Here is a 23,203-nt window from a genome sequence, read left to right as displayed (position 1 = left end):
TGAACTTTAGTGATGTAGCTCGTAAGATGGTCAATCTATGTGTAATGTTACATGCATCCGACATTGACGTGATAACATTTTGTTTAAAGATATTGGGTTACATTTACATATTCATGCTCATGCATTGAAGAATATGAAGATTAAATAGATAAAATCAATTACAGATAGGTCAAGCTATTTTTGTTTTCATATATACCACATCCATAAGTCGACCTTCCCTTATTCCTCCTTTTAGAAATGAATTCCCATTTCCCTAAAAAAAAAGATTTATAATGAGTGATTATGGAAGTAATGAAAACAAACGTCGGAACAAACCATATACAGTGTTAGTTATTATTCTTATTACGTATGTATTCTAAGAAAATAAGAACAACGGTGTAGCAAAAACATATTCACTAGTAACATTAAACCTAAGTACCTAACGTATCATATTCATACCAGAAAGATTAAAAATATTATAAAGAATCGTAGACATACTTGGCTTTATCACCAAACCATCCGTAAACGGACTTTGCGGTGGAAGATACGGTTTCTACGGCGTCTGGGCCACCGTGTTCATTGAAAGCATTGGTGACGCCTGTCACGGCTGAGTCTATCCTCGACCCAATCGTAGGCTGTTCCTCCTCAGCCAAAATTGTCACCGAGTTTATGGAAACGAGTAGCATCACGGATAACACCACAGCTACCCATGTTTTCGCCATCCGTTCTTCTACAAACTTTTTATTCTTGTTCTTCTTTTCAATATTTAAAACAAAAGAATGGTTTAAGAAAAGAAGTCAAATCAGATTATTTAAGCTGTCTAAAGTTACAACGATTTTTACGTGTTGTACTACTTTTGTTGGATTGTGCCCTAAATTTAAACAGTTTGGTTTTATTTAAAGATCCACCGTTAAGGTTACACCGAAAATAGCACGACGTGAGGTGGCTTTCGTTTCATGCGAGTAAATTAAACAACATGTATACGCAACAAGGCCTAATGGCACGGTTTTCAGCTTATAAATGTATTTGTCTATTTAAGTTCTCGCATAATCAAATTCCAGATGTTTTCAAAAGACAAAAAAATGAGTAAGATCCAAAATACTACATTGGAGTAGGATGGGTGTTCGGGTAGCTACTTGGATCTATTCGGTTTCGGATTTCAAACTTTCAGGATTAAATATTTAATCTCCATTTGAATATTTATAAATTTTGGTTGTTCAGGTTTTGTTCGGATATTTACTGTCCACATCAGGAAACCCATTTTTATATAAATTTATATCTATTTAAAATTTCTCAAAATCTAAAAACAAAAATAATATATAACTCATATATTGGAATAATGTATGTCTGAATGCCTTATTAACATAAAATTGGTTTGATTGATACAATACAAAGCATAATAGATTGTTTGGTTAGAACATTCATTATTTGACTGATAGAGAAGATAAACCATGAACACAACATCACACCAGTTAATCTCATAGTGGTGCGGAGCAGATGGAACTAGTAGTTTTAGTAGTGGACCTTGGGGGCCCATCCTGCGATCACATACTTCTCCTCAGCCTTTGTTTTCTCAAAGGAGTGGAGGGAGAACACAGCATGCATGTAGTTATGAACATGGGTCAAGCTCCCAGGGACAGACCAGCTTTTGAAGTGGCCAAGAGCGACCTCGAGATGGTAAAGCTTTGGTGCTAAGCTTAGATCCACCGCGCTGACCTTTTCCCCGGCTATAAAAGGACCATCGTGAGACTTGAGATGATTCTCCAAGGCTTCTAGCTCATGAAGCAAAGGACCGTCACTTGAGTCTTTGGTCGTCAGGAAAGCCACGAAAGTACTCATGATCTTGGATCCAACAGAGGCAAACTTGGGAGGAGTCTTGAGTGACGGCTCAGGATACTTCTTCTCGAGAAGGCTGACGATGACGTCGGAATCAGGCACCCACTTGCCGTCGATCTTAAGCACTGGCACTTTCCCTCCAGGATTAATGTCTAAGAACCTGCATCATATATGAGGCTTGCAATAATTTTATTAAACAATATATTTTAATTAGTTGGGACCAAATGATACTACATATTAAACACTACATTTTTTGGGGTCATAGTCTAATGTTTCATCCTGTATGTTCAAAACCTGCTCTGATGATATATATTATAAACCATGCTAATCCAATTTCCGGTTAAAACAAAGCTCAACACATCGGGTGAATGAGTAACTGACCATTTAGGTTTGTCGGAGAGGTTGATCAGATGCATTTTGTAGGGCAGACTCTTCTCCTCGAGGGTGAGAAGAACCCTTTGGCTGAACGGGCCTGAAACGACATTCAAAGATCCAAAACTCAGATCTTGCAAAATCAGAGCTTAAACAGAGAGAGAGACGAAGTTACTTACAGTCGCCAAGAACATCAGGGGCACCAACGGCGGCTTTCACGCAGACTTCGAGAGCCATCTTGAGTTTTTCTTTTGCTGCGATCGAAGAACTGTTGAGTTATTTAGTGTTTTTTTTTATACACAATTCTCACACTCTCTTTAGTGTTCAACCAAAAGCAGTGGTCCAGTATTGCCCAACGTTTGAAAAGGACATGTTATCTTTTCCACGTGTTGATGCATGGCGAGATACGATTTGAAAAGTTTGAACCGTATCGGTAAGGTTATCACGTTTTTAGCACAATGTTAACGTAACGACTAACTTCAAATGCAACATACAACTACAACTCCATCAGTTTTTTTTATTTAAATCGTTTTAGAAAATTTTTTATATTTCAAACGTTTTCGGTTTTCTATGTAAAATTTATTAACAATTAATGTTGTATGAACAATGACAATATACTTTCTATTCTATTATTGATTGATTTGTAATTTAGTTAAATAGTTAATGATGTTTTTGTTTATAAAATATAAAAATTTAATGATTTTTAATTTATGTGTACAATTTTAAAACGATTTATATTAAAAAACGGTGGTAGTACTAATTATAATTTTTTTGTCGTGATTCAGATTTTTAGTAACTGAATAATCCATATAGGAATCATCGATTCAGAGATAATAAAAAATCTAATTTTGGTTCGGCTTAGAATATAGCGGTTTGCTTTAACCAGAATAAACCAACGCAATTGCCCTCCCCCCCCTCCCCTCATCTGCTTCACTGTAGATTCCTCGCCTGTGAACTCGAGGAAGGTGACGACGAACAATGGGAACCTTAGGCAGAGCATTTTACTCCGTCGGATTTTGGATCCGTGAGACCGGTCAGGCTCTCGATCGCCTCGGATGTCGCCTCCAAGGCAAAAACTGCTTCCGTGAACAACGTAAGCTTCACTGTAGCTCGATCTCACCACTCCGTTTTCGAATTCCAAAACAGAAGCTTCGATTAGGTTACTCAGCTCTTCCGATTAGGTTGCAGATCTGGTATTTGATGTCTTTGAGTAGCAGAAGGGATTCATTGATTTGTGATTTGCTGCTTAGGTTTTTGCTTTCGTGTGTGTGTAATCGTGGCTTTCTGTGTAGTATCTAGGCATCGGACGCTGATGAATGTATTCGATAAGGCTCCGATTGTGGATAAGGAAGCTTTTGTAGCACCAAGTGCTTCAGTCATTGGGAACGTTCAGATTGGAAGAGGATCTTCTATTTGGTATGGATGTGTACTACGAGGTGAGCAAATGTTACTAAGCTCTTCAGTGTTTTTGGTGTTTTGACTGATTTGATTTCCCATATAGTGACTGATTTGGTGTTCTATCATCTACGTATGTATCCTTAGCTATGTCAACTAAGTAGAGAAGGAATGTATGTTCTTGAGTCTTCTTTTTATGGTTTAGTGATCAATAACACTGCTCAATATGGAGCTTCCTAGCATCACCTAAGGAGATTTAACACAAGTATACTACATATTCTCTTGATGAATATCCCCTTTTATCTAATTTGAGCTTCATCCCGCCTAGGCTAGTTTAGATTGTTTTTTATTTGTGGTATCTTTATTTAGGTTAAATGGTAATGGAATTAGGTTTGTCCTTTCGTTCAGAATGATGTTATGTCACTCAGGATTGGTACTGTGTGGTTAGGTTAGGTTAAGCCTTTTCTTTATTACCAGGAAACAGTGGAATAACATACAGTCTATGACTTGCTCTTGTGTTCTTTGCAGGGGATGTGAACACTGTTAGTGTTGGATCAGGAACTAATATTCAGGACAACTCACTTGTTCATGTGGCAAAATCTAACTTAAGCGGAAAGGTGCCTCCAACCATTATCGGAGACAATGTAACCATTGGTTAGTAGGAATCTCTTGCTCTATGTTTTGCAGTTTTCTGATATTCATTCATCTCCGCAAAGCATTTGGGATATAGTTTTAGACTAGATCTGTAACAGGTCATAGTGCTGTTTTACATGGATGTACCGTTGAGGATGAGGCTTTTATCGGGATGGGAGCGACACTTCTGGACGGTGTCGTGGTTGAAAAGCATGCCCTGGTTGCTGCTGGTGCGCTTGTGCGACAAAACACTAGGATTCCTTCCGGAGAGGTATAATTTTGCGTAGAACATTTGCATTATCTGAAGACCCATAACCTTATATGTGCTGACATACTTCTATTGCTACTTAGGCAGCATAGGCTATTTCATTTATGATATCTTTTCTAATTCTGAGATCAGTGGAGACTAGATGTGAAGTTGAAATACAGTTTAGTCTATGAATTGGTCTGGATAGTGGATAAAACATAATCTATCATCCTTTTAGGTGAAGTGTTGTAAAAGCTGAACTTTCATTTAAAGACTAATGATTATGGTCAATTATGTGAAATTTCATTTTAAACAATCAGCATGTGAATACAAAATGGTGTTTGTATCTCATCATGACCGATTAAACTCTTTCTACAGCCATACTTACTGACAGATTTAACATTGTTTTTTTACCATATTGGTCTATAATGACTCAGATATGGGGAGGAAACCCAGCAAAGTTCCTCAGGAAGCTCAAGAGTAAGGAAATTGATTTTATCCCAGTGTCAGCTGAAAACTACTCAAACCTCGCGAAGGCTCACGCTGCAGAGAATGCAAAGCCACTAAATGCGATCGAGTTTGAGAAGGTTCTACGCAAGAGGTATGCTGCAAAAGACGAGGAGTACGACTCCATGCTTGGTATTGTGAGAGAAACTCCACCAGAGCTTAAACTCCCTAACAAGAACGAGTCTAAGCCAAGCGTCCTTTAAATGTGAACTGATTTTTCGGGGTATGTTTTCTGATCGAAACCTTAAATACCTAGTATCTATGAGATGTCTCAAGAAGATGTCTGGTTTGAATAATGGCATGTAGAGTACACAAGAGTAGAGTGAAATTACAGCTTTGGAGAAACTTTTGCTCGACTTTTCTTCATGGTTTCGTAGGAAAGAGTGGTATTGTGAGAACAAACTTTGGATGCTGTTACTATGGTTCTTTGAAATTCTGAATCAATATTATAAAACATGAAGATTGAATAATAACAATAATAGACTGAAGCATGCGCTAGTTCATGTGCATGTTAAAGATCCGTCTTGGAAACTGCTCATAAGCTTTATGTTCTTCACAAAGAAGCTTACAGAATTTACTTAAAGCAAATGCCTTGTATCTGTGCTGAAGTCTCACTTTAATTCAATACGCATTCTGTTGTTAAAGGCTTATCGGGGTTTAAGTATCTCTGTGGATCACAACGATCGAGTGTGGGCTACTCGGCCATAAGGGTTACCGTTATTTCCTTCAGGAAGCAGAGTAATGTTATGAAGTTACGAAGTGAATATTGTGTTTGACATGAGTGATACGCTAGTTAGTGTTTAGGGAGTATGCAAATCCTAAAAGAGCTTAACCCGTAACTTTAATTGTTACCTGGTAGTTAGTTAATTCAAGAATAGAGATTGTGACCATGAAGCTGTAGCAATCACTAGTGTAAGTTAGTTGCTCTAGCTCTATCAAACAAGTTATTGCCCTGCTGATGTAGATAAACAAAACTGCGAGACAACCTCTTATTATAGTTTTTATCACAACTTCACTAGACAATAGACATGTAGTGGTAACTCCCGGCACAAACGGGATTTTATTAGGACCCAAGGTAAACGTTATGGTTTTGTCATAGAGACTATGTACATGATTCGCAACAGAACAAAAGAAGATAACACCGTGACACTTGAAGAAGATTCAGAGAACTTTTTGCTTGCTTCAGCAGTTGAAGTAGCAAAAACATGCGAACCCCGGGAACTGAGCGTGACAAGCCCCGTGTGAAGCCCGTTCCCATCTCTTACACTGACTGTCACAGCCGCGAGTGTTGCCACAAAACCCTGTCCATGTCTTGCTTCTCCTCTGGCAAACTCTTCCTTCCACCATCATCACCTCTGGAAAAATTCTCGAAACAGAAGATATAGAAAAATGTAAAAAGGGTGACTAGAGATACCAGTTGAGCAGTGGAGTGAACTTACCAGTGGAAGCGATGAGGAAGATGGATAGGCAAAGCAAGAGCAAACGTGCGTAAGAAGAAGCCATGGAATTTTGTTATATGGTAATAATATTCACAAGCTGAAAGGCTCTTTATATATAGAGAAACGCATTCTCTAGATCTGTCTTTTGTGTAGAGTATAGTGTGAACGGGATGAAACCCACCCAGCCTACTATTTATCCAAACTCTATCCGAAAATCAGTATTGAGTTTTGACTATAGACTTTGTTATCAAAGAGTTCTGACGTCTAATTTGTTCGGACATGTTACCATGACACTATGACACACCAGATACAAACATTTGAAGTTTGTATGTATATCAAAAGTCAAGACAGTATTACATTTGAACATGGATGCAAACACAGCAATAATGGAAGTCTTTTCTTTCTGTGCAAAAACGAAATTATATAGCCTTCAGAAAAATTGGAATTATATATTTAAGTCAGAGTTGTTGGAACGAAATTGTACGGTGGTCAAACAAGAACTGGAACCTGGCTAAGCTTTACAATTTGTATCAAACATGCATGTAACCGTACAAATAATTAATTACTTTGATTTTCATTTGTAAACATCTATTTATTTCCCTGATATCGTGGGTTTTTTTCATATTAAAAAATGTTGTGATTATGACAAAGATTGTTTGATGGCGACCACAGAATCAGACAGTGTTTGGATCTGCTGCACCATAAATAAACCAGTCTCAGTCTTTGTCTGTAGTTTCTTTTGAGCACCTCTTTATAAAATGTTTACATGAATCTCAAACTTATTTTGTTGAAACAGCATCTCCATCTTTATTATGTGTAGTAAACTGTAAATTGCTTTTGAGCACGTGACTCATCCCATCTCACGTGATTCTCGGATCTCGGCCACTTTCAATTTCCATGACCCTCGTGAGTGTGTGATACTATCATCTTGTGTGGATAAGTTCGTTCGTTCTTAGTTTCCTCCCCTTGACGGCGCGTGATTTCACGTGTCTGGTTCGAGGTGCTTCCAAGTGTATGCATATGCTTTATAGCTTATACGCTTTATATATGCTAACCAACCCCTCCATCAATTAATTGATGTCCTTCAACTACGTATACTATACACTTGAAAATATTTGTTACAGGTCACGTAATTACTTTATATATACTCAAAACTATATGATACATTGTTTACCAAAAAAAACTATATGATACATTGATACATTATTACTTGATGCAAAATATCTACACCCGAATCTAAAATTTACTTTGGTGAAATGTTCATTAAATTTTGGGTGTCATTTCTTTTTTTCTTTTTTTTTTTTTTGAAACACAGTTGGGTGTCATTTCATATCGGAAAACTTGCTATATAAATTGAACATGATGGCTACGAATCATATATGTGTATGCGTATATAATTGGAATTTTTTTTTAAATAAAACCAAGATATCTACCTAGCCATCAATGCCAGTGATAGTAGTTTTGGAGTAATATCCTGCAATCTAAAATCTATAAAAAAAAAATTACTGAACTGTAAATAGTTCTTAACACAATGATGTGTTGTATTGGAACCATAATACAATATCTATATAGTAGCAACTGCGAGTTTTCAATCCAATTTAATTGGCTAAAAGCATAATAAACCTTAACTGAGATAGACAGCAAACAACCATTAGTTTATGTGCTAAAATAATTCCACAGACTACATTTTTATAATTCATATCATTTAACTAGAAAACAAAAGAAACAAGCTAACTGAGACATTATTGGTGGAGTGTCGACAATATTATTATAAAATTAAAAGCCCAAGCAAATATTTTAAATTAACCATGTTAATTTTAATATCAAAGCACTCTATAAAAGGACCACTCAAGTCTCTAGCGATCGTATCTGTCTCAGCATCAGTGCATCTCTTTTCTCCAACATAACATTTTCTTCTCCCCATATAGAAAATCGTTAACATTTCCTTCAATAATTCTTCCACCTACTAACAAACTATGGAGAAGGAGAACGATGAGCCAACTAAGGGACACGACAATACGTTTAGCTTACAGAATGTTCTGTTCATTGTCAAAGTCTCAGCCGTCCTAGCCTTCACCGGTTACTGTGGTTACCCGACGATTATAAATGTACTCGACGGCGTTGACCTTTGGTTCGGTTGGTTCCGTTTGGTTCTAAGAAACGTTTTCTTCATCTTCATCATCCTAAACGCTCTCATAGGCGCGATATACTTTAGCTTCCTCAAAACCACCGAAAAAAAGAAACAAGATCTCTATGATGAATATATCGCCGCCGCACCCTCCGCCGTCCGTTCTTCCCCGGAGCCTTCTTCTGCCCTGATGGAGGTTGGAGACTACGGTGGTGAATATTATAATAAGTCAAGTTACTACAAGACTGTGCCACCGTTTCAAGCGGTTACTACGGTTGAGGAGAGTAAGTGTTATGAACGATTAGTGATGGAGACGAGCTCTAAGAGTTATAGGAAGACGACGAGTTTAGAGAAGAAGAAGAAGAGGTCCACGGTGGAGTATCGAAGGACGGAGTCGGAGAGAGTACTGATGAAAACGGCGTCGTGGAGGTCGCATGCGATGGATGAGCTGAGCAGCGAGGAGTTTCGTATGAAGGTGGAGACATTTATCACGGGGTACAAGAAGAAAATGAATTGCCAAAACGGCGTCGCTGATCACTGGGGAAACGGAGTCTCTCGGTTTCAAAACGGCAGCGTTGACCAGTGGCAGAACTGTGTCCCCCAGTTGCAAGATCAGCCTTATTACGATGGAACTGATCGTCGTCGTCATCGTAGTCGTAGGCTCGTGGGTGGTTCTGGCTCTACTGGTAGTGGTGGTCCGTACTTGGCCATTTCGAATTAGAGCTTGGCGTGGGGACTATGTAAAAGTAAAAGACGTTAACAACATAGGTTATTTTTTACGGACAATAATGTTGTATTCTAAATTTCTAATATAGATGAGGCTATTAATCTGTGTCACATGGTAGGACGCCACTTATTGACTAGTTACGTATAATCAGCACTTCAGCCGAAATATCGACCTAAAACACCGAATTATAATTAAACTGACAAATTCATTTAAGTTAATTGAAGAACTAGTTTTTTTTTTTTGAGAAATAATTGAACAACTAGTTTTGGGGTTGATTTTAGGTTTAAGTGAAGTTATGAGCTTTTTGTAGTTAATTCTATGTTAAAGCCAAAGGAACCAACTTTGTTTCCAAAAAAAAAAAAGCCAAAGGAACCAACTGTGTTTCAAAAAAAAACCAAAGGAACCAACTGACAACATTTTGATTGTAATTATGTCAATTCATCAATTCGTTAGTAAAACATGACAGTGTGGGAAAAGGAGAACTGTTACAAGTTCAAGCCAATTAGTTTTTGAAACATTGTTCTCTCCTAGTTCAGCTTGTATATATTATGAGACGTGCTAATGACTGTTTCATTGTCTCCTGATTATAGACTCATATAAGAAGAGTTCGAGAAAACGGTGTGAACTCCTAAAATATATGGAAATTTCCATGTAAATATACGAGAAACATTTTATATTAAATCCCGTAATAAGTAGAATTCAATTTTTACTATTCTACATTTGATTTGGATTGTGGTATATCATTTGAAGGGACATCTACTTAACTAAAAAGTATATTAAATTCGTGACATTGTTATAAATAAACTACATATATGAAATAAATACCATTTGGTAGTATTATATGATTAGTTGTTGATCTTATTGCCAATAGCAGCTCCTTCTAATCTAATTAATAATATTTTCCCGGAAAGTTTGTCCAAAATTTGCCTTACAAAAAAAAAAAAAAGTTTGTCCAAACTATGAAGTTATTACTTATTAGTATATGTTCTTATCCACTACTTTGTTTGTTCTATAATAATTGCCACCAGGTCACCAACATTTTTACTTTTGTTGTTTCTCTATTATATTTTCCAGAGGCATATATGAGTCCACGTCCTCTCACTGAGATGAGTAATACAATATTATTGATCCCGACACATTTGTCATTGACAACCAAAAAACATACATAAACTCGTATCAGTGTTGCAAGGTAAGGTATAAATGAATTCTATAATTTATGTAGGTTTATAAAAGTGTAATAGATAATCCTATTAGCTTTTAAAAAGAGCACCAGAAATAATACTAAATTGTTGGTAAGAAGTTCAAACTTAACAACTTATAGTTTTTTGCAACAAAAATTCTAGCATTGCTATGATCTAGATAAATATTTACAATATGAACTAATACATTTAAGAAACTAATATTTTATATGTATAAGATATTTTAATATAAAAGTCTAGATCACGATATTACAGATCCATCAAAACTGTAGCCAGACTTCTTGCTATCTACTTGAAATTACAGCCCATACATCATTGTTACAAAATAGTAATGGTACAAAGAATATATATCCATATGCCGAAGCTGACATTAGAACAAAACACTTGCTCCTAGGATGATCCACAACCTGTACTTTGATCTTCTTTAATCAAGCTTTTGTTCTGTCCATGACACATAGTTGGACGTTTTAGGAATTTAATTATTAATTAACTATATTTTTGGCGAACAATTATCCACTTGCACAACCATTTTTAAAACCAAATATAATACTACTATTATTGTACCTTAAATACTAAACCATTATTCAAATCAATAAAAAGCAGACTAAATCTTCTCTTTGGAGCCATTCCTTAGCATCAAAGGAAGTGAGAATAAACAGAAATTTGGTTTTGTATTGAACTGAAAGTTGTCAGTGCATGTATCAATTAAGTAGCCGCATTACTGCAGTGATTATCGTTTAACTGAGTCTTATAATCTAACCGATTTTCACTAAACGTAATATCAACTACCCTAAATATTATATAGTTATTAGAGTAAATTTGTTCAAAATACTAAAAGAAATTAGATATTAAGAATATATGAATTAGAAGAAAAAGTTACCTGTCAAATAAGCCAAGGCGTCTGGTTCAAATTTTTGAATGTAATATGAAAAATCCTTGATGGAATAACAAAACAACCAACACAAACTAAAGACAAGCAATGAACAACCATCATCGCTTTATTCTTTCTTAGCTGATAATTTATGGATTTACCTTATAATTCTTTTGGTGTTCAAATATTCTTTACTATTATAATCATGTGTTCACAAAACACAAGACAAGTAGAAACTTCGTCTGTCTTTATCTACAGTATATATAGTGACAATATATGACATTAATGCAAAGTTGTAAATATTACATTTGGATATGAAACATCGTATATAGGAACACTCGCGCGTTGAGTCTTTTTATATACACATATAAGATCTAATTTGAAACTTATATATTTACAATCTACGTGACACACGAATCGGATATCCACTCTTCAATCTTGCAAATAATGTCCACTTCTCGATGCTTGGATCTCCATCTACCACCTCCCATCTTCATCATTATTATTATTATTTTTTTTTTGAAAAAGTTAAATCATTATTATTTTTGGGTCACAAGCATTATTTTTATTATAACCGAAATTACAATTTATGCAATTCATATAAGATAATTGTACGAACCTGTAAGTGGTTATAAAACGGTGGAGAAAAACTACCATCATGGCTTTGGCCATATTAAGTCCAAGACATGTTCGTCCTCCCATACCAAATGCTAAGAAACTGTTTGCTTTTGCTTCCTCCTTCATTTTAGGATTAAGTTATAATAAGTACAAACAAAATAATGTTACTATTCAAACAAGAATAATGAAAGGAAATATGGTTTCTTAAGAGTATCATGTACGTACGTCAAACCTTGAAGGGTTGAACTTGTGAGGTTCACTATATACGTTAGGATCAAGATGAATGGATCTAGCGTCAATGTTTATATTCCATCCTTTATTAATCTTGTATCCTTTCAAATCAGAAAATAATGTATTATAAAAAGCCAGAGATAATCTGTTTTTTCGTAATCTGAGATTAAAACAAATAAACTGAAGGCGATCTTTAAATGAAGTATTTATAGCAAACCTTCCATTTCACAGTCTTGAAGTACTAGTCTTGGGAACCAAGGCACAACAGACGCCATTCTCAGAGATTCTTTCACCATCTATGTACAAAAATTATATATACGTACACATTAAAAACATTGTCCATTGAAACACGTTTGAACGTTGTTATGTATTTACCTTTGAAGCATATGTCATTTCAGTGAGATCATCTAGTTCGAGAAATGGTTTATGTGATGCCTGCTTAGCAAGCTGAGTTTGTTCTTCCTGTTGACCGGTATAGTGACATGTTTTAGAAACAAAACCCTTTGAAAATTGTCTTTATGTTGACTAAATTAAAAAAGCAGAAATTAAAAGTGTGTATATAATCTATAGTATTAATATACATGAGAAACTATTTAATTATAATTTCTTTTTGAACTGTATTAATTTCAAAACTTACAATCAGAATATTCAAAACCTTCTGATTTTCACCGAGGTACTTAACCATCCACGTTAAAGCACTAGCCGTCGTGTCTTGTCCTGCATTTTTGTAGCAAAAGTTTGTAAAAAATGAAATATGATGTAATGATTTACTTTTTATCTCTAGACTTGTCCAAAAGTGATGAATACTAAAATAAATAAATGGGACCTGCAATGATCATGGTCAAAATATTGTCCTTAATCTCAGCATCAGTCAACTTAGTAGAATGATCAGAAGACGAAGCAGAGCCGTCGCTATCTACTGCAAGAAGCTGCTGCAGAAAATCTTCACGATAATTATTATTATGACTATTTGTTTCATTCCTCCTTTCTCTGATTATCTTTTCTAACACCTCCATAACTCTTCCTCTTGCCTGCATCATTTATAACACATCTCTTCTTATGAATCAAACCAATCCAAGTGTAATAATTAATCTCCATTACTTTGATGTTAAAACATCATAGAACGTACTGATATTACCATGATGCCCTTGTGAAATCTAGTCCAGGGTAAATTGAGAGGAAAAGCGAGCATGGCTTCACAAACAAAGCCAACATCTCTTTGCAATGAACCCAATTCTTCTTCGTTTTCTAGACTTATTAACATCTTACACATTGCTTTGAATGTTATCTGCACCGTTACTCATATACTTAGAAATTACAAATATTAAGACTGACCTTTATAAACAAAATTGATTCAATTCTTTTTAGTTTCAAAAAGAAAAAAAAATTGATTCAGTAATTCAGTTTTTGATTTGGCTAAAGTAAAAATATCATTTTCCTTTTCCAAACTTCCTTTTATTTTTAGCACATAAGAGACGTATGAAAATGGGCCAAGTTGGGCCGAACTTTTTTCATAAAGGGAAACGGCTTTCTAAATAAGCCTTTTCTTTAAAAACGGCTTATTCTTAAACCACATGCAACGTGTGTAAAACAAACCTGGAGCAAATCTGTGAGCAAGACCACTGTACCACGGTGCTCCCATCCACTAAGCGCGTCAACGACGAGTTCATCGAAGTGTCTAACCATCAGAGCCGTCGATTTTTTGGAGAACAAGTTGATAAAACGGCTACGGAGAATCTTGTGATGGTGTTGAGAAGCACAAAGAAGGCTCCGGTCACCCACAAGCGCAGCTATGGACTTTATATACCGTTTCGTGAACATCCCTGACTCGTTATTTAAAACAGCCCGAGCTGACTCAGTCGTCGACAGGAACACGTGCGTCTCTCCGAACAAACTTGTCCTAAAGCAACTTCCGTACCTGTAATATTAGTATTAAATAATGTCCTAAAAGTACTTCAGCCAGAAACCTTTTAACTGGTTCAGAGGCTTATTGTGTTTACCTGATACGGCGACTACGAACGAACTCATAGAAGCCTTTGCCGCTGTTTACGGAAAGCATGAACTGAAGTGTTTCTCCGACCACCGGAAAACCATGGCTTCCCGGAGGAATATCAGCCGTTGATTTCTTTTGATCTTGGATCACGGTTTTGAATATTTTACTGAGTGCTAGTATCACTAAGCACAGCAGGAGAACTACGAGGGGACAGAGGGAAAGATGGTCCATCTATTTTTGTTTTCAAAGTTTCTTTTTTCAGTCTGAAAGAGAAAGAAAGTTTCCACATAAAAAAGAGAGAAGATTTAATTATGATTCTTGAAGTATAGAATCTTGGATCGAGCTTATTAATTAGTCTATAAATATAGGAAGATATTTTGTAACGAGTGAGTGCTGTTTCTCTTTTTTCCCTCCTCATGATGTTTCTTTTGACTATAAATCTATTGAGTTGAGTATATATATATGCTCGCGCAAGTGTGTGCGTGCATGCATATATACTGTTATACAGAAAATAAATCAATTGATGAGAAGCTACACAACAAGACATTAATTCTACATGTAAAATCTCATGTAATTTTCTTCGTTTAAAACCCATAAAAACTAGATAACCAGTTGCTAACTTGCTGTTTATTTTGTTAATGGACATTATTACGACCAGTTGAGAGTTTTAAGCCAACGGTACTGTGAAATTTTTGAAAGTAATCACGATCGTTACAAAAACTAAGAATAAATGATGAGCATGCGGAAAACGTTTCAACGGCAATGCAAAAATGCTTTAGTTTTAAAATGGTTATGGAACTTTGTCGCTCTTGTTATAAAATTGTCTTGGTCATCGAATGTGACGTGAGGCGCTGAAAGTTGTAACAAAAGAATAAAAAATAGAATAAAAGCATAAAGTGGTAGACACGTGGACGGTGAAGAGAGGCTGTTGGGCCTATTGCACTCCATTTTCACGAGTGTGCATGATTAACTTGTTTTCCACTTATTAAAGTGATTATCACTTTTTTTGTCAGCAAGTAATTATCAATTTTAACACTCACGTCACATTCCGCTTTAATCTCCATATTTCTAATATCATTAAGAAAGAAAATCCAATAATCGTGTGATTAAAGTTGAACATATATAAATCACTCGAGTGATGCTTCTATTTCTATATGCATCCCATGTCTCTCATTTCAAGTTTCAGCTTCTAGATACTGAATTACTGACAATGCCCAAATTAATTTTATAAATATTGAACAATTAAATTCTTATTATTTGCATTTATATTATTTTCTTTAGGCGTAAATATTTAATAGAGAGAAACGTTATTAAATTTAAAATCTTGTTTAAGAGTTGATTTGATGCATGAATAAAATATTGTAGGGACAAATTATTAGATTTTACATTGCATATATTATCCGTAACTAAAAAATACATCTTCATTTCAACTCAAAAGCACACACACTTTGTTTATTTTATTCTGGAAGCAAATGGCGTTACATAGTTAAAGTACCAAATCATGTCACTGTAGGTCCACAGACATGTAAGAAAGCATATGTTATAATATGACTAACCCATTCTTAGGAGTGAAACAATAACAATAGTGTATCGAGGCGAGCTTACATACACGTACTCTCCCACTAGCTTTGCGTATCTTTCGAAAAGTTCGTCCATCACCTTTTGACCAAATGTAGGTTCTAGCATCGGCTCTACCACGGCTCGTATTGTCTTTGCCACTCTTCGTCCACTAGCTAGGGCTTCGGGTTTGAAGCGTACTATGTCATAGCTGTCGTCGCTGATACTCCCACCTTCCCAATCAACCGGACTTATCTCAAGTCGATCAATCGAAAAAGAACCTTCTTTCTCTATCGCCATTTTCAATTCTTCGGGGCTCGCAGCATAGTAAGGAGCGTTGAAAGCATCGATATTCTCTTCTTCGATGATACCCTTTATATAAAGAACAGAAAAGGAGGACGTTTATTTATGACATTGAGTATATATTAAACTCGATTGGGCTGTATTATCAATTGATCCAATATTCTTATGGCTGGGCTAGTATCTATGGGTTTATAGAAAATCCAGGCTACATTAGTTGAGTTATTATAAATGGATTTCGTCATTGGTGTTCTTAGTTATCTACTTGATTTTCTACAATAATTTGTATGTATTTTTGTCATATTGGGGAGGGGGGGAATAGCGGTTTTGAGCTATTCGGCACTACCAAACAAAACTTATATGGTACCAATACTATGTCTATATCAGTACATGATATGTATCAATTTACATAAACTGACTAAACTAAATTATTTGAGAAAACAAATGTGGAATAGTATTCATGGGGCCGGCTGGGATAACTTAATTTGGTCAAGTAACGTGCCACGGTCAGATCCCTACAGAGTAATATGGGCCATATATATAATACAGCCCCAAGAGCTACATGTTGGTTCTAATTAAAGGTAAACATATTCACAACACTGTACCTCTTTGGCCAAGGACATAAGAGCTTGAGCTAGTAGTTCCCACTGATAGCAACTCTCTTCGGTTGTAGGATCAGGTGAGCTTCTACCTAGGAAGGATAAAACCATTCGGCCTCCAGGAACCAACTCCTCGGATCGCGATCTCAGAAACACCGAGAAATCGGTTTGGAATTGAAGAGCATAAACCTTATGTGCACTCTTAGGACTTGTCTTGGATAGGTATATTTTCCCTCTGTTGTCTAAATCAGCTGTTATGACCACCCCATCTTTCTTGTTCACCTCACCACATGGAACCTTGTATATAGATGATAATTTGTTAGCATGTACAAATTACCATATAATATGTGATATTTTGATGAAATGAATGGACCACATTGGTAGTTTCCAGTGTGATGTGTGATATGTCATGTATGAACCACTAGGTTTTCCAATCTTTTTGTTTTGTTTTGGTATCTCGAATAAGAAAGATTCCCACGCACTAAATTTCACTTAAAAAGGTATATTACTTGCGTAAATATTTTCTTGGTACCGTATAGTGAAACAACACTTTTGCATGAAACCTATAGTGATTATCATAATTCTATTCCAGTTTGGTTTTCGAGACTATCTAATTTAAAAATAGAATAGCTTTCTAATGTAAGAAAAAAATTGTATATCAATTTTACGAACTATAGATTAACTTATTTTCGTAAAAGGCATATTTAACTTTAGAAATATTTATTTTAACTATGATTTTCAAGTCATAATAGTATATCAGATTTAATAATTCAGTTTTCATTATGCGAGTTGGCAAATGACACTAATTTCTTTTTAAATAAAATATTTAGTAAACACTCGTCAATATCAGTCATAATTGAAATGCCGCATAGAGAAACAGAAAACACACCTGAGACAACCAGTGTAAACTAGAAGAAGAATGAACAAAGTGAAGGCTCCGGCGAGGAAACAAACGTCCGTAGAAAGAGCCAGGAACCGCCGATACAAAACACGGTCCTCCACTTCCGTGCTCAAAACCTAAACTCTCATAGTTGTTGTCTCTTTTCTTAACCCGGTCGTAAAACTCCGGCAAAGAAGCAAAGATGTAGTTGAAGTCATTGCTAGGAAGGTCGTTGAGAGAGAGACTGAGCTCAGGAACAGGACGGTCGAGGTCATGACACAAGTTTTGGATTGTTTCTACGATATTGGAGATGGACAAGAGACTGTTGGGACCGGAGGAACAGCCCAAGTCGGCGATTCCAAAGCTCAAAATTTCTGAATTTCTTATCATCAGCTTCTTCAAGGCCTCGTCCATTACTCTTCTGCCTAAAGATATTATGTTGCTCTGCGAGTTACATAAACATTTTACACATATTTTATTATATTTTCTTATCTAAAATAAAATATAAATATAGATGGATTTTGACATTACAGTATATACTATATATATGTGTGTGTACGCAAGACTGATGAATATGTTTTTGATATAAATCTTCAACCTGAACAATGGAGTTTTTGGCGTAACTTGTTTCACCGTTTCCTTTGTTCATGTGAAGAATTCGCATTACTTCCATTTCTCTCTCTCTCTATGTCTCTTTCTAAGGCAGAAGGTTAGTGAAGAAAATAAGTGATGTTGGGTTGGTATATATAAGGAAAGAAGGTAAGTGTGGTTAGAAAACAGTCCTATTACAGCCTCAGCCACATGCATCTTAAGTACGTTGATTTCTCTCCATGTTGTTCTCCTTTTACGAATAATCCTTTATGATAAAACATATATTCAAGGTGATTTAAAACTAAAAGAAGTATGTCTGGTTACAAGTCATTCTACTGTATTAGAACTAAATAGAAAAAAAATGGTTTTTATATTTCTTAATCCTAATTATATCAGGTTTTCAACTCATAATTAAACTATTTGAAGATTGTATTTGTTCATTCACACATTTAATGCAAAGGAAAGTATTTGCTAATTGCCTTAGTTCGTTTCTATTTCTTTTACGCTTTCACCCATATTATATGAATTCCTGACAACAACTATAAAGTTTAACCATATTAATCCACACGTAGTTGCTTCAACCTGGTTGGAAGAAAATTGGAGCAAATTATGGTAGATTTGAATTATGGGGGTTTGCGCAAGAGAATCCATTTGTTAAAAAGTTCTAGGTTTTGGTTTCGCCAGATTTATGGATCAAATATCCAGCCATACAAAAAATAAAACGATAGTTAAATTTTGATTTATCATGAAATTTTTACTTAAAATCAATTAGTGATAAATGGATTAGTCCTAATTTTTTATATATTATTATGTCCCAGTTAGTTAAACTCCTGATGTGGGAACTTATATTCGCACAAACAAAAAAAGACCTACAAAGTAGTAGTGTAATATTATTCAATCTTGTGTTAGTTTATATAAGAGATAGATTCTTACCACATGCAATTTCATATGAATTTCGTTTAATTTTTTATACCAATGTTAAGACAAGCTCTTTAGGTTGGGTCTACTTAATTAGTATTTGTTCTTCTCTTACTCTTATGTACAGGTATAGCATCTGATCCAAGATAATAATGGAAAAACTATAAAAAGGAAGAATTTCATCTACACGGTCGATGGTTATAAAGAGGTGAAAATTGTTGATAAGCTTAAGGAAAACAGAACTAGATGAGCCTTTGCTTTTATGTAAAAAATTATATACATATGCGTAAAGCATAACGTAAGAGTGTATTTAGTATCTTTTGGATATGGAAACTTTTTTTTTGTTAGTCTGCAATATTTGGTAGCTATGTTATTACGATAGTGTATTATTGATTAATAGTAGGTAGGAGTAATTAAGCTGTTAACAATCAACTTCTATTTTAGGATCAGTTTTTACAGTTGACACTAGTTAACTCAAGCTCTAACGTTTTTAATACGAACTTATTAGGTCTTCAAAACAAATTTTATAATTTGACCAAACACTAGTAAACTATGATAAACTAAACTTAATGCCACGGATCAATGGAGGAATCGTGTTACTCGGCTGTCAACTTTGTGTATAGACAGCTAACACTAATACTATACACTAAAACTCATATTTTTAGTAACATAATCTTATTAACAAAAAAAACTCAACCCAATACTGAAATTTCGAGTAATTGTATACTAGCAGAAAACTACAATTACAGATTGATTTCAACTAACACGCCTCAGGATTTGTCTGAATCGACTGCATGATATTGTTGAATTTATATTGTTTATATGTCTTTTCGAGTTTTTAAGGTAGGCAAGAAAAAAACACTTTAGGTCACTTCACATGTATTTTGTCTTGTATGAACAACATCTTATGGCACTATGTATCTTTTTGTAAAAAAATATTAGGGTTAATAATGTCAACACATACGACGAACCCACCGAGCTTGTAAAGAACTCGAATGATCAACACAAGACAGAGGCCATCACTCAATCCTTCGAAATATACGAGAACAGTATATAAAGGTCTCAAATCTAAGATATTAAAATATAACGAATAAATATCCGAATTAAAATATATACCAGATGATTTGACTTGTTATCACTTAGATCACATGGCATATGATTCGTGGAACATATTATTGCAAATGATATTCGAACTATTCCTCAAGACAAATACTTGTGACTTGTGAGAGAACACATTATTCATTTTGTCACGTTTTATTTTTCTGTTCCACAGTAGAGACATGGTCTATGGTATTCAGTTAGGGTGTCTAAAAACGAACTTTCGTAGAATCGAAACTGAAACTAATATTTCATTTCATCTACTAATTTATTGCAAGCAAAAATATGAAGCTCTACTCTCTATCCCGTTTCCATAGGTCTATTTCATTTTTATCGTCAAACTATTAAAATATAAATAGAATCAATTTTTTTTCGGTGAACCACGTGGGTTTTGCTGCCAAGTAATTTTCCAACGCGAATAGATTGCTAGATGAGATAGTAATTTCACGTGAAGATTCTGCTTCACGTTCCGACGATGAGCCTCTTGTGTTATATCGAAGAAAAGGCAAAACATGTTTCTGGTGTGATAGTTTGGCACACATTTATTGCACTTCATACATGTCGTTGATATTGAAAAGATTAGATAGTACTGAATTCTTTTTTTAAAAGTAAGACCAAAAAATCCGTGCCCATCTCTAACTCGTACTTCGACCAGATTCCAACTAGAACCTAGATCTAATTTTCTCCAAGACATTTATGCCATTTAGCATTTTGTGCCAATTTCCGTTTTAATCTATTTGTTAATTGATGAACGATTGCAGAAGAAAATTAAGATAAATTTTCCGCAAGCAAATGCTAAGAGCCAATACAGACTAGTCCTGGGAGTGAGAAAATACTTTGAAGGTATATTCCACAAACTTCCATTTGCTTTGTACAAAAGAATGTGTTTATATTTTTTACAAAAAAAAAAAGAATGTGTTTATCTTTTGTTATAGTCAATTACCTTAAGTTAAAATTTATAAGATGATCATAATGTCTAACAGTTGATTACATAATAGACATATGTACGGCTACATGGCAACTGAATCTAACCATTGTGCTCCAACCGTTGATAGCTCTCGTAATTACACAACGTGAAAAATTTCGAAAACTAGGATCATCATACGTTTCAAGTTTGGTACAATTTGGTTGGATTCTTAACCTCATAGTACAAAGAATAACCTCTTTTATTGTTTTGATTGTGGTTGAAAAATGTAGTCTCTTTCATATTCTCTAAGTTTGGTTTAGTTTTATAGATCAACTTTAGTTTGATAGACACTTCACATGGCCTAACTAATATTTCTTGTTATGTCAAAGCATATTGTACTATTTCAAGAATCGATTCACATTCTGTTAAAGCTTGGCTGAGCCTAATTCAATGTATTTGCAGCTCACAGCAAAAAGAACACGATTGTTGTGTGGCATTGCCATGCATTATTCCCTATTTTTAGGGGAGGTTGTATTAGATTACTAGTAAAAGAGGTGAACAAACTGTACCTGAAACTTGTGACGAGTCCTTTGTTTGGTCATATAACCATGTGGGCGATCGACGATGCATCCCTTTTTCTAACATGCAGGACCATACATTATACAAATCATGTCACAACTCACTTAATTTTTTTTGTTCTTTTCCTTTTTATTTTTGACCTCAATTACAGAATCCAAAGTCACAAGCACCAATAATTCACACAATCGAATAGTATCATCAAGCAGGTTCAACGAAGGACTTGATTAAACTAAAATCTCAATGCAAATTTCATCTAATTTTTAACGCTTATTTATATTACTATAGATTAAGAAAATATTATAAAATAATTCTATAACAGTATACATCTATGATTGTCTGACAGTTTTACCTGTACCATACTCTGCTTATACCATACTAAAAATCTTTTATAAAATTTTAACCGTTAATTTACATAATTAATGATAAATTATATTTTTTTTAAACTCGAACTCATATTTTCTGATGTAAGATTATTAATAAATCCTTAGATTGTTAATAAATCCTTAGTTAAACTATTAGACTATAAGACCACAAGTAGATTTATCACTAAAACATTAAATCTAACTAGAGTATGCTTAGTTACTTTCCCATATTTGAGAAGACATGTATCACACTGATTTCACGATCATGCTACATTACTTTTTTTTTTTCATTTCGTCTTTTATATACGGGAATTTACTACGTACACAAAGTGTAGATAGAGAACAAAGCATTCTCCAATATTTCCTCCATCACACGAAAGATATTATTTCTTTTGCAATTTGCAAGCGTCTCTTCCACCACTTTGGTTGCGTTTTAGCCAAGGTAGATGAGCTTTTTTTTATCTTAGCATACCTATCAATTGTATTTCCTTAATTTGCGTTTTGCTTGGAAGTAACCAAGCATTTTGTTAGATTCGGGTTTATTATAGGCTTCCAACTCAAAACCAATTGGCAATTAGTGGATTGACCCTAACCCTTTATATATTACTTAATGTCCCATTGATTTTCCAATGTGGGATACATATCCCTTAATACCCCTCCTCGAGATGATGGCTTTTATCGGCCAGAAATCTCGGAAACTTTTTTTTTTTTTAAGACAGTTATACTCGGTCGAGCGAGTCAATTACGACATATATACCCGGTCGGGTAGGGTTAATATTAATTAGGGGTTTAACTTATTAGGATTCTGAGCTCTGATACCATGTTAGATTCGAGTTTATTATGAGCTTCCAACTCAAAACCAATTGGCAATTAGTGGATTGGCCCTAACCTTTTATATATTACTTAATGTCCCATTGATTTTCCAATGTGGGATACATATCCCTTAATACATTTCTCTGTACTCAGCTGCAACATCATTGTAACCAAACAAGCTCACTGATCTTTGATTCTTTCAAACGGTTTCATGAGGAGTCAGTGAGAGGCAGAGAGCCTAGCCTTACCTGCTTCATCATACCGTTCTTCATCAACAGCTTGCATCATGTTGCTCAATATATCGAACTCTACTGTATCTATTAGGCACGGCTGACCATTTGGCCTACACAAAGAAAAACTCTATTGTCGCGTCAATTGACTAATTTACCCTTTTAGTTAACTTCTTGCATTTTTGCTTATGTTC

At 34.9% G+C, this 23,203-nt stretch overlaps 7 protein-coding genes across 10 annotated transcripts; 2 read left to right on the top strand and 5 right to left on the bottom strand.

The window, feature by feature from the left end:
* Positions 1–27: 27 nt before the first annotated feature.
* Positions 28–769, bottom strand: LOC103835843. Its single transcript, XM_009112027.3, has 2 exons — positions 478–769; positions 28–253 (listed from the first exon to the last, which is right to left on the bottom strand). Exons 1-2 carry the CDS (start codon positions 699–701, stop codon positions 232–234), a joined length of 246 nt encoding a protein of 81 aa, XP_009110275.1. The 5' UTR covers positions 702–769; the 3' UTR covers positions 28–231.
* Positions 770–1,294: 525 nt separating this feature from the next.
* Positions 1,295–2,610, bottom strand: LOC103835841 (glutathione S-transferase DHAR1, mitochondrial). The gene is made up of 3 exons (XM_009112024.3): positions 2,367–2,610; positions 2,197–2,287; positions 1,295–1,975 (listed from the first exon to the last, which is right to left on the bottom strand). The coding sequence occupies exons 1-3, from the start codon at positions 2,422–2,424 to the stop codon at positions 1,492–1,494; spliced, it is 633 nt and encodes a 210-aa protein (XP_009110272.1). The 5' UTR covers positions 2,425–2,610; the 3' UTR covers positions 1,295–1,491.
* Positions 2,611–3,008: 398 nt separating this feature from the next.
* LOC103835840 (gamma carbonic anhydrase 1, mitochondrial) lies at positions 3,009–5,450 on the top strand. Its single transcript, XM_009112023.3, has 5 exons — positions 3,009–3,280; positions 3,480–3,623; positions 4,111–4,236; positions 4,335–4,486; positions 4,900–5,450. Exons 1-5 carry the CDS (start codon positions 3,166–3,168, stop codon positions 5,170–5,172), a joined length of 810 nt encoding a protein of 269 aa, XP_009110271.1. The 5' UTR covers positions 3,009–3,165; the 3' UTR covers positions 5,173–5,450.
* Positions 5,451–5,930: 480 nt separating this feature from the next.
* On the bottom strand, positions 5,931–7,485 carry LOC103835839 (defensin-like protein 19). Its single transcript, XM_009112021.2, has 2 exons — positions 6,409–7,485; positions 5,931–6,324 (listed from the first exon to the last, which is right to left on the bottom strand). The coding sequence occupies exons 1-2, from the start codon at positions 6,470–6,472 to the stop codon at positions 6,152–6,154; spliced, it is 237 nt and encodes a 78-aa protein (XP_009110269.1). The 5' UTR covers positions 6,473–7,485; the 3' UTR covers positions 5,931–6,151.
* Positions 7,486–7,734: 249 nt separating this feature from the next.
* LOC103835838 lies at positions 7,735–9,380 on the top strand. Its single transcript, XM_009112020.3, has one exon. The coding sequence runs from the start codon at positions 8,385–8,387 to the stop codon at positions 9,255–9,257; it is 873 nt and encodes a 290-aa protein (XP_009110268.1). The 5' UTR covers positions 7,735–8,384; the 3' UTR covers positions 9,258–9,380.
* Positions 9,381–11,595: 2,215 nt separating this feature from the next.
* Positions 11,596–15,287, bottom strand: LOC103835836 (abscisic acid 8'-hydroxylase 1). Of its 4 annotated transcripts, none has more exons than XM_033278013.1 (10): positions 14,183–15,287; positions 13,779–14,100; positions 13,312–13,470; positions 13,009–13,213; positions 12,820–12,899; positions 12,558–12,644; positions 12,400–12,478; positions 12,177–12,283; positions 11,953–12,071; positions 11,596–11,824 (listed from the first exon to the last, which is right to left on the bottom strand). In XM_033278013.1, exons 1-10 carry the CDS (start codon positions 14,404–14,406, stop codon positions 11,728–11,730), a joined length of 1,479 nt encoding a protein of 492 aa, XP_033133904.1. In that variant the 5' UTR covers positions 14,407–15,287; the 3' UTR covers positions 11,596–11,727. The 4 variants fall into 4 exon arrangements, 3 of the variants coding, with proteins under 3 accessions (XP_033133904.1, XP_009110265.1, XP_009110266.1); XM_009112017.3 differs by having other exon boundaries at positions 13,321–13,470; XR_004450543.1 differs by having other exon boundaries at positions 11,598–11,824; positions 12,184–12,283.
* A 250-nt stretch (positions 15,288–15,537) lies between these two features.
* On the bottom strand, positions 15,538–18,257 carry LOC103835835 (jasmonate O-methyltransferase). Its single transcript, XM_033278015.1, has 4 exons — positions 18,110–18,257; positions 17,521–17,955; positions 16,638–16,928; positions 15,538–16,104 (listed from the first exon to the last, which is right to left on the bottom strand). Exons 1-4 carry the CDS (start codon positions 18,182–18,184, stop codon positions 15,727–15,729), a joined length of 1,179 nt encoding a protein of 392 aa, XP_033133906.1. The 5' UTR covers positions 18,185–18,257; the 3' UTR covers positions 15,538–15,726.
* Between the last annotated feature and the right edge of the window lie 4,946 nt (positions 18,258–23,203).

Source organism: Brassica rapa, chromosome A08 (assembly GCF_000309985.2).
Source record: "Brassica rapa cultivar Chiifu-401-42 chromosome A08, CAAS_Brap_v3.01, whole genome shotgun sequence".
Classification (NCBI taxonomy): domain Eukaryota; kingdom Viridiplantae; phylum Streptophyta; class Magnoliopsida; order Brassicales; family Brassicaceae; genus Brassica; species Brassica rapa.
Note: the sequence above shows the minus strand (reverse complement) of the source record. Positions and strands in the feature narration are given on the sequence as shown.

Bases quoted from the DNA above. Each gene is read 5' to 3' on its own strand.
- LOC103835838 (XM_009112020.3), top strand. From the start codon at position 8,385: ATGGAGAAGGAGAACGATGAGCCAACTAAGGGACACGACAATACGTTT.
- LOC103835836 (XM_033278013.1), bottom strand. From the start codon at position 14,406: ATGGACCATCTTTCCCTCTGTCCCCTCGTAGTTCTCCTGCTGTGCTTA. The intron at 14,101-14,182 runs GTAAACACAATA...CTAATATTACAG, and splicing joins GTTCGTAGTCGCCGTATCAG to GTACGGAAGTTGCTTTAGGA. The intron at 12,072-12,176 runs GTACGTACATGA...CCTAAAATGAAG, and splicing joins TCAACCCTTCAAGGTTTGAC to GAGGAAGCAAAAGCAAACAG.
- LOC103835841 (XM_009112024.3), bottom strand. From the start codon at position 2,424: ATGGCTCTCGAAGTCTGCGTGAAAGCCGCCGTTGGTGCCCCTGATGTT. The intron at 2,288-2,366 runs GTAAGTAACTTC...ATGTCGTTTCAG, and splicing joins CCCTGATGTTCTTGGCGACT to GCCCGTTCAGCCAAAGGGTT. The intron at 1,976-2,196 runs GTCAGTTACTCA...TATATGATGCAG, and splicing joins CTCTCCGACAAACCTAAATG to GTTCTTAGACATTAATCCTG.
- LOC103835840 (XM_009112023.3), top strand. From the start codon at position 3,166: ATGGGAACCTTAGGCAGAGCATTTTACTCCGTCGGATTTTGGATCCGT. The intron at 4,237-4,334 runs GTTAGTAGGAAT...GATCTGTAACAG, and splicing joins CGGAGACAATGTAACCATTG to GTCATAGTGCTGTTTTACAT. The intron at 4,487-4,899 runs GTATAATTTTGC...ATAATGACTCAG, and splicing joins CTAGGATTCCTTCCGGAGAG to ATATGGGGAGGAAACCCAGC.
- LOC103835835 (XM_033278015.1), bottom strand. From the start codon at position 18,184: ATGGAAGTAATGCGAATTCTTCACATGAACAAAGGAAACGGTGAAACA. The intron at 16,929-17,520 runs GTGTGTTTTCTG...TCTATATACAAG, and splicing joins GTTTACACTGGTTGTCTCAG to GTTCCATGTGGTGAGGTGAA. The intron at 16,105-16,637 runs GTACAGTGTTGT...CTTTATATAAAG, and splicing joins TTATGTCCTTGGCCAAAGAG to GGTATCATCGAAGAAGAGAA.
- LOC103835839 (XM_009112021.2), bottom strand. From the start codon at position 6,472: ATGGCTTCTTCTTACGCACGTTTGCTCTTGCTTTGCCTATCCATCTTC. The intron at 6,325-6,408 runs GTAAGTTCACTC...GAATTTTTCCAG, and splicing joins CTTCCTCATCGCTTCCACTG to AGGTGATGATGGTGGAAGGA.
- LOC103835843 (XM_009112027.3), bottom strand. From the start codon at position 701: ATGGCGAAAACATGGGTAGCTGTGGTGTTATCCGTGATGCTACTCGTT. The intron at 254-477 runs GTATGTCTACGA...CTTTTTTTTTAG, and splicing joins TGGTTTGGTGATAAAGCCAA to GGAAATGGGAATTCATTTCT.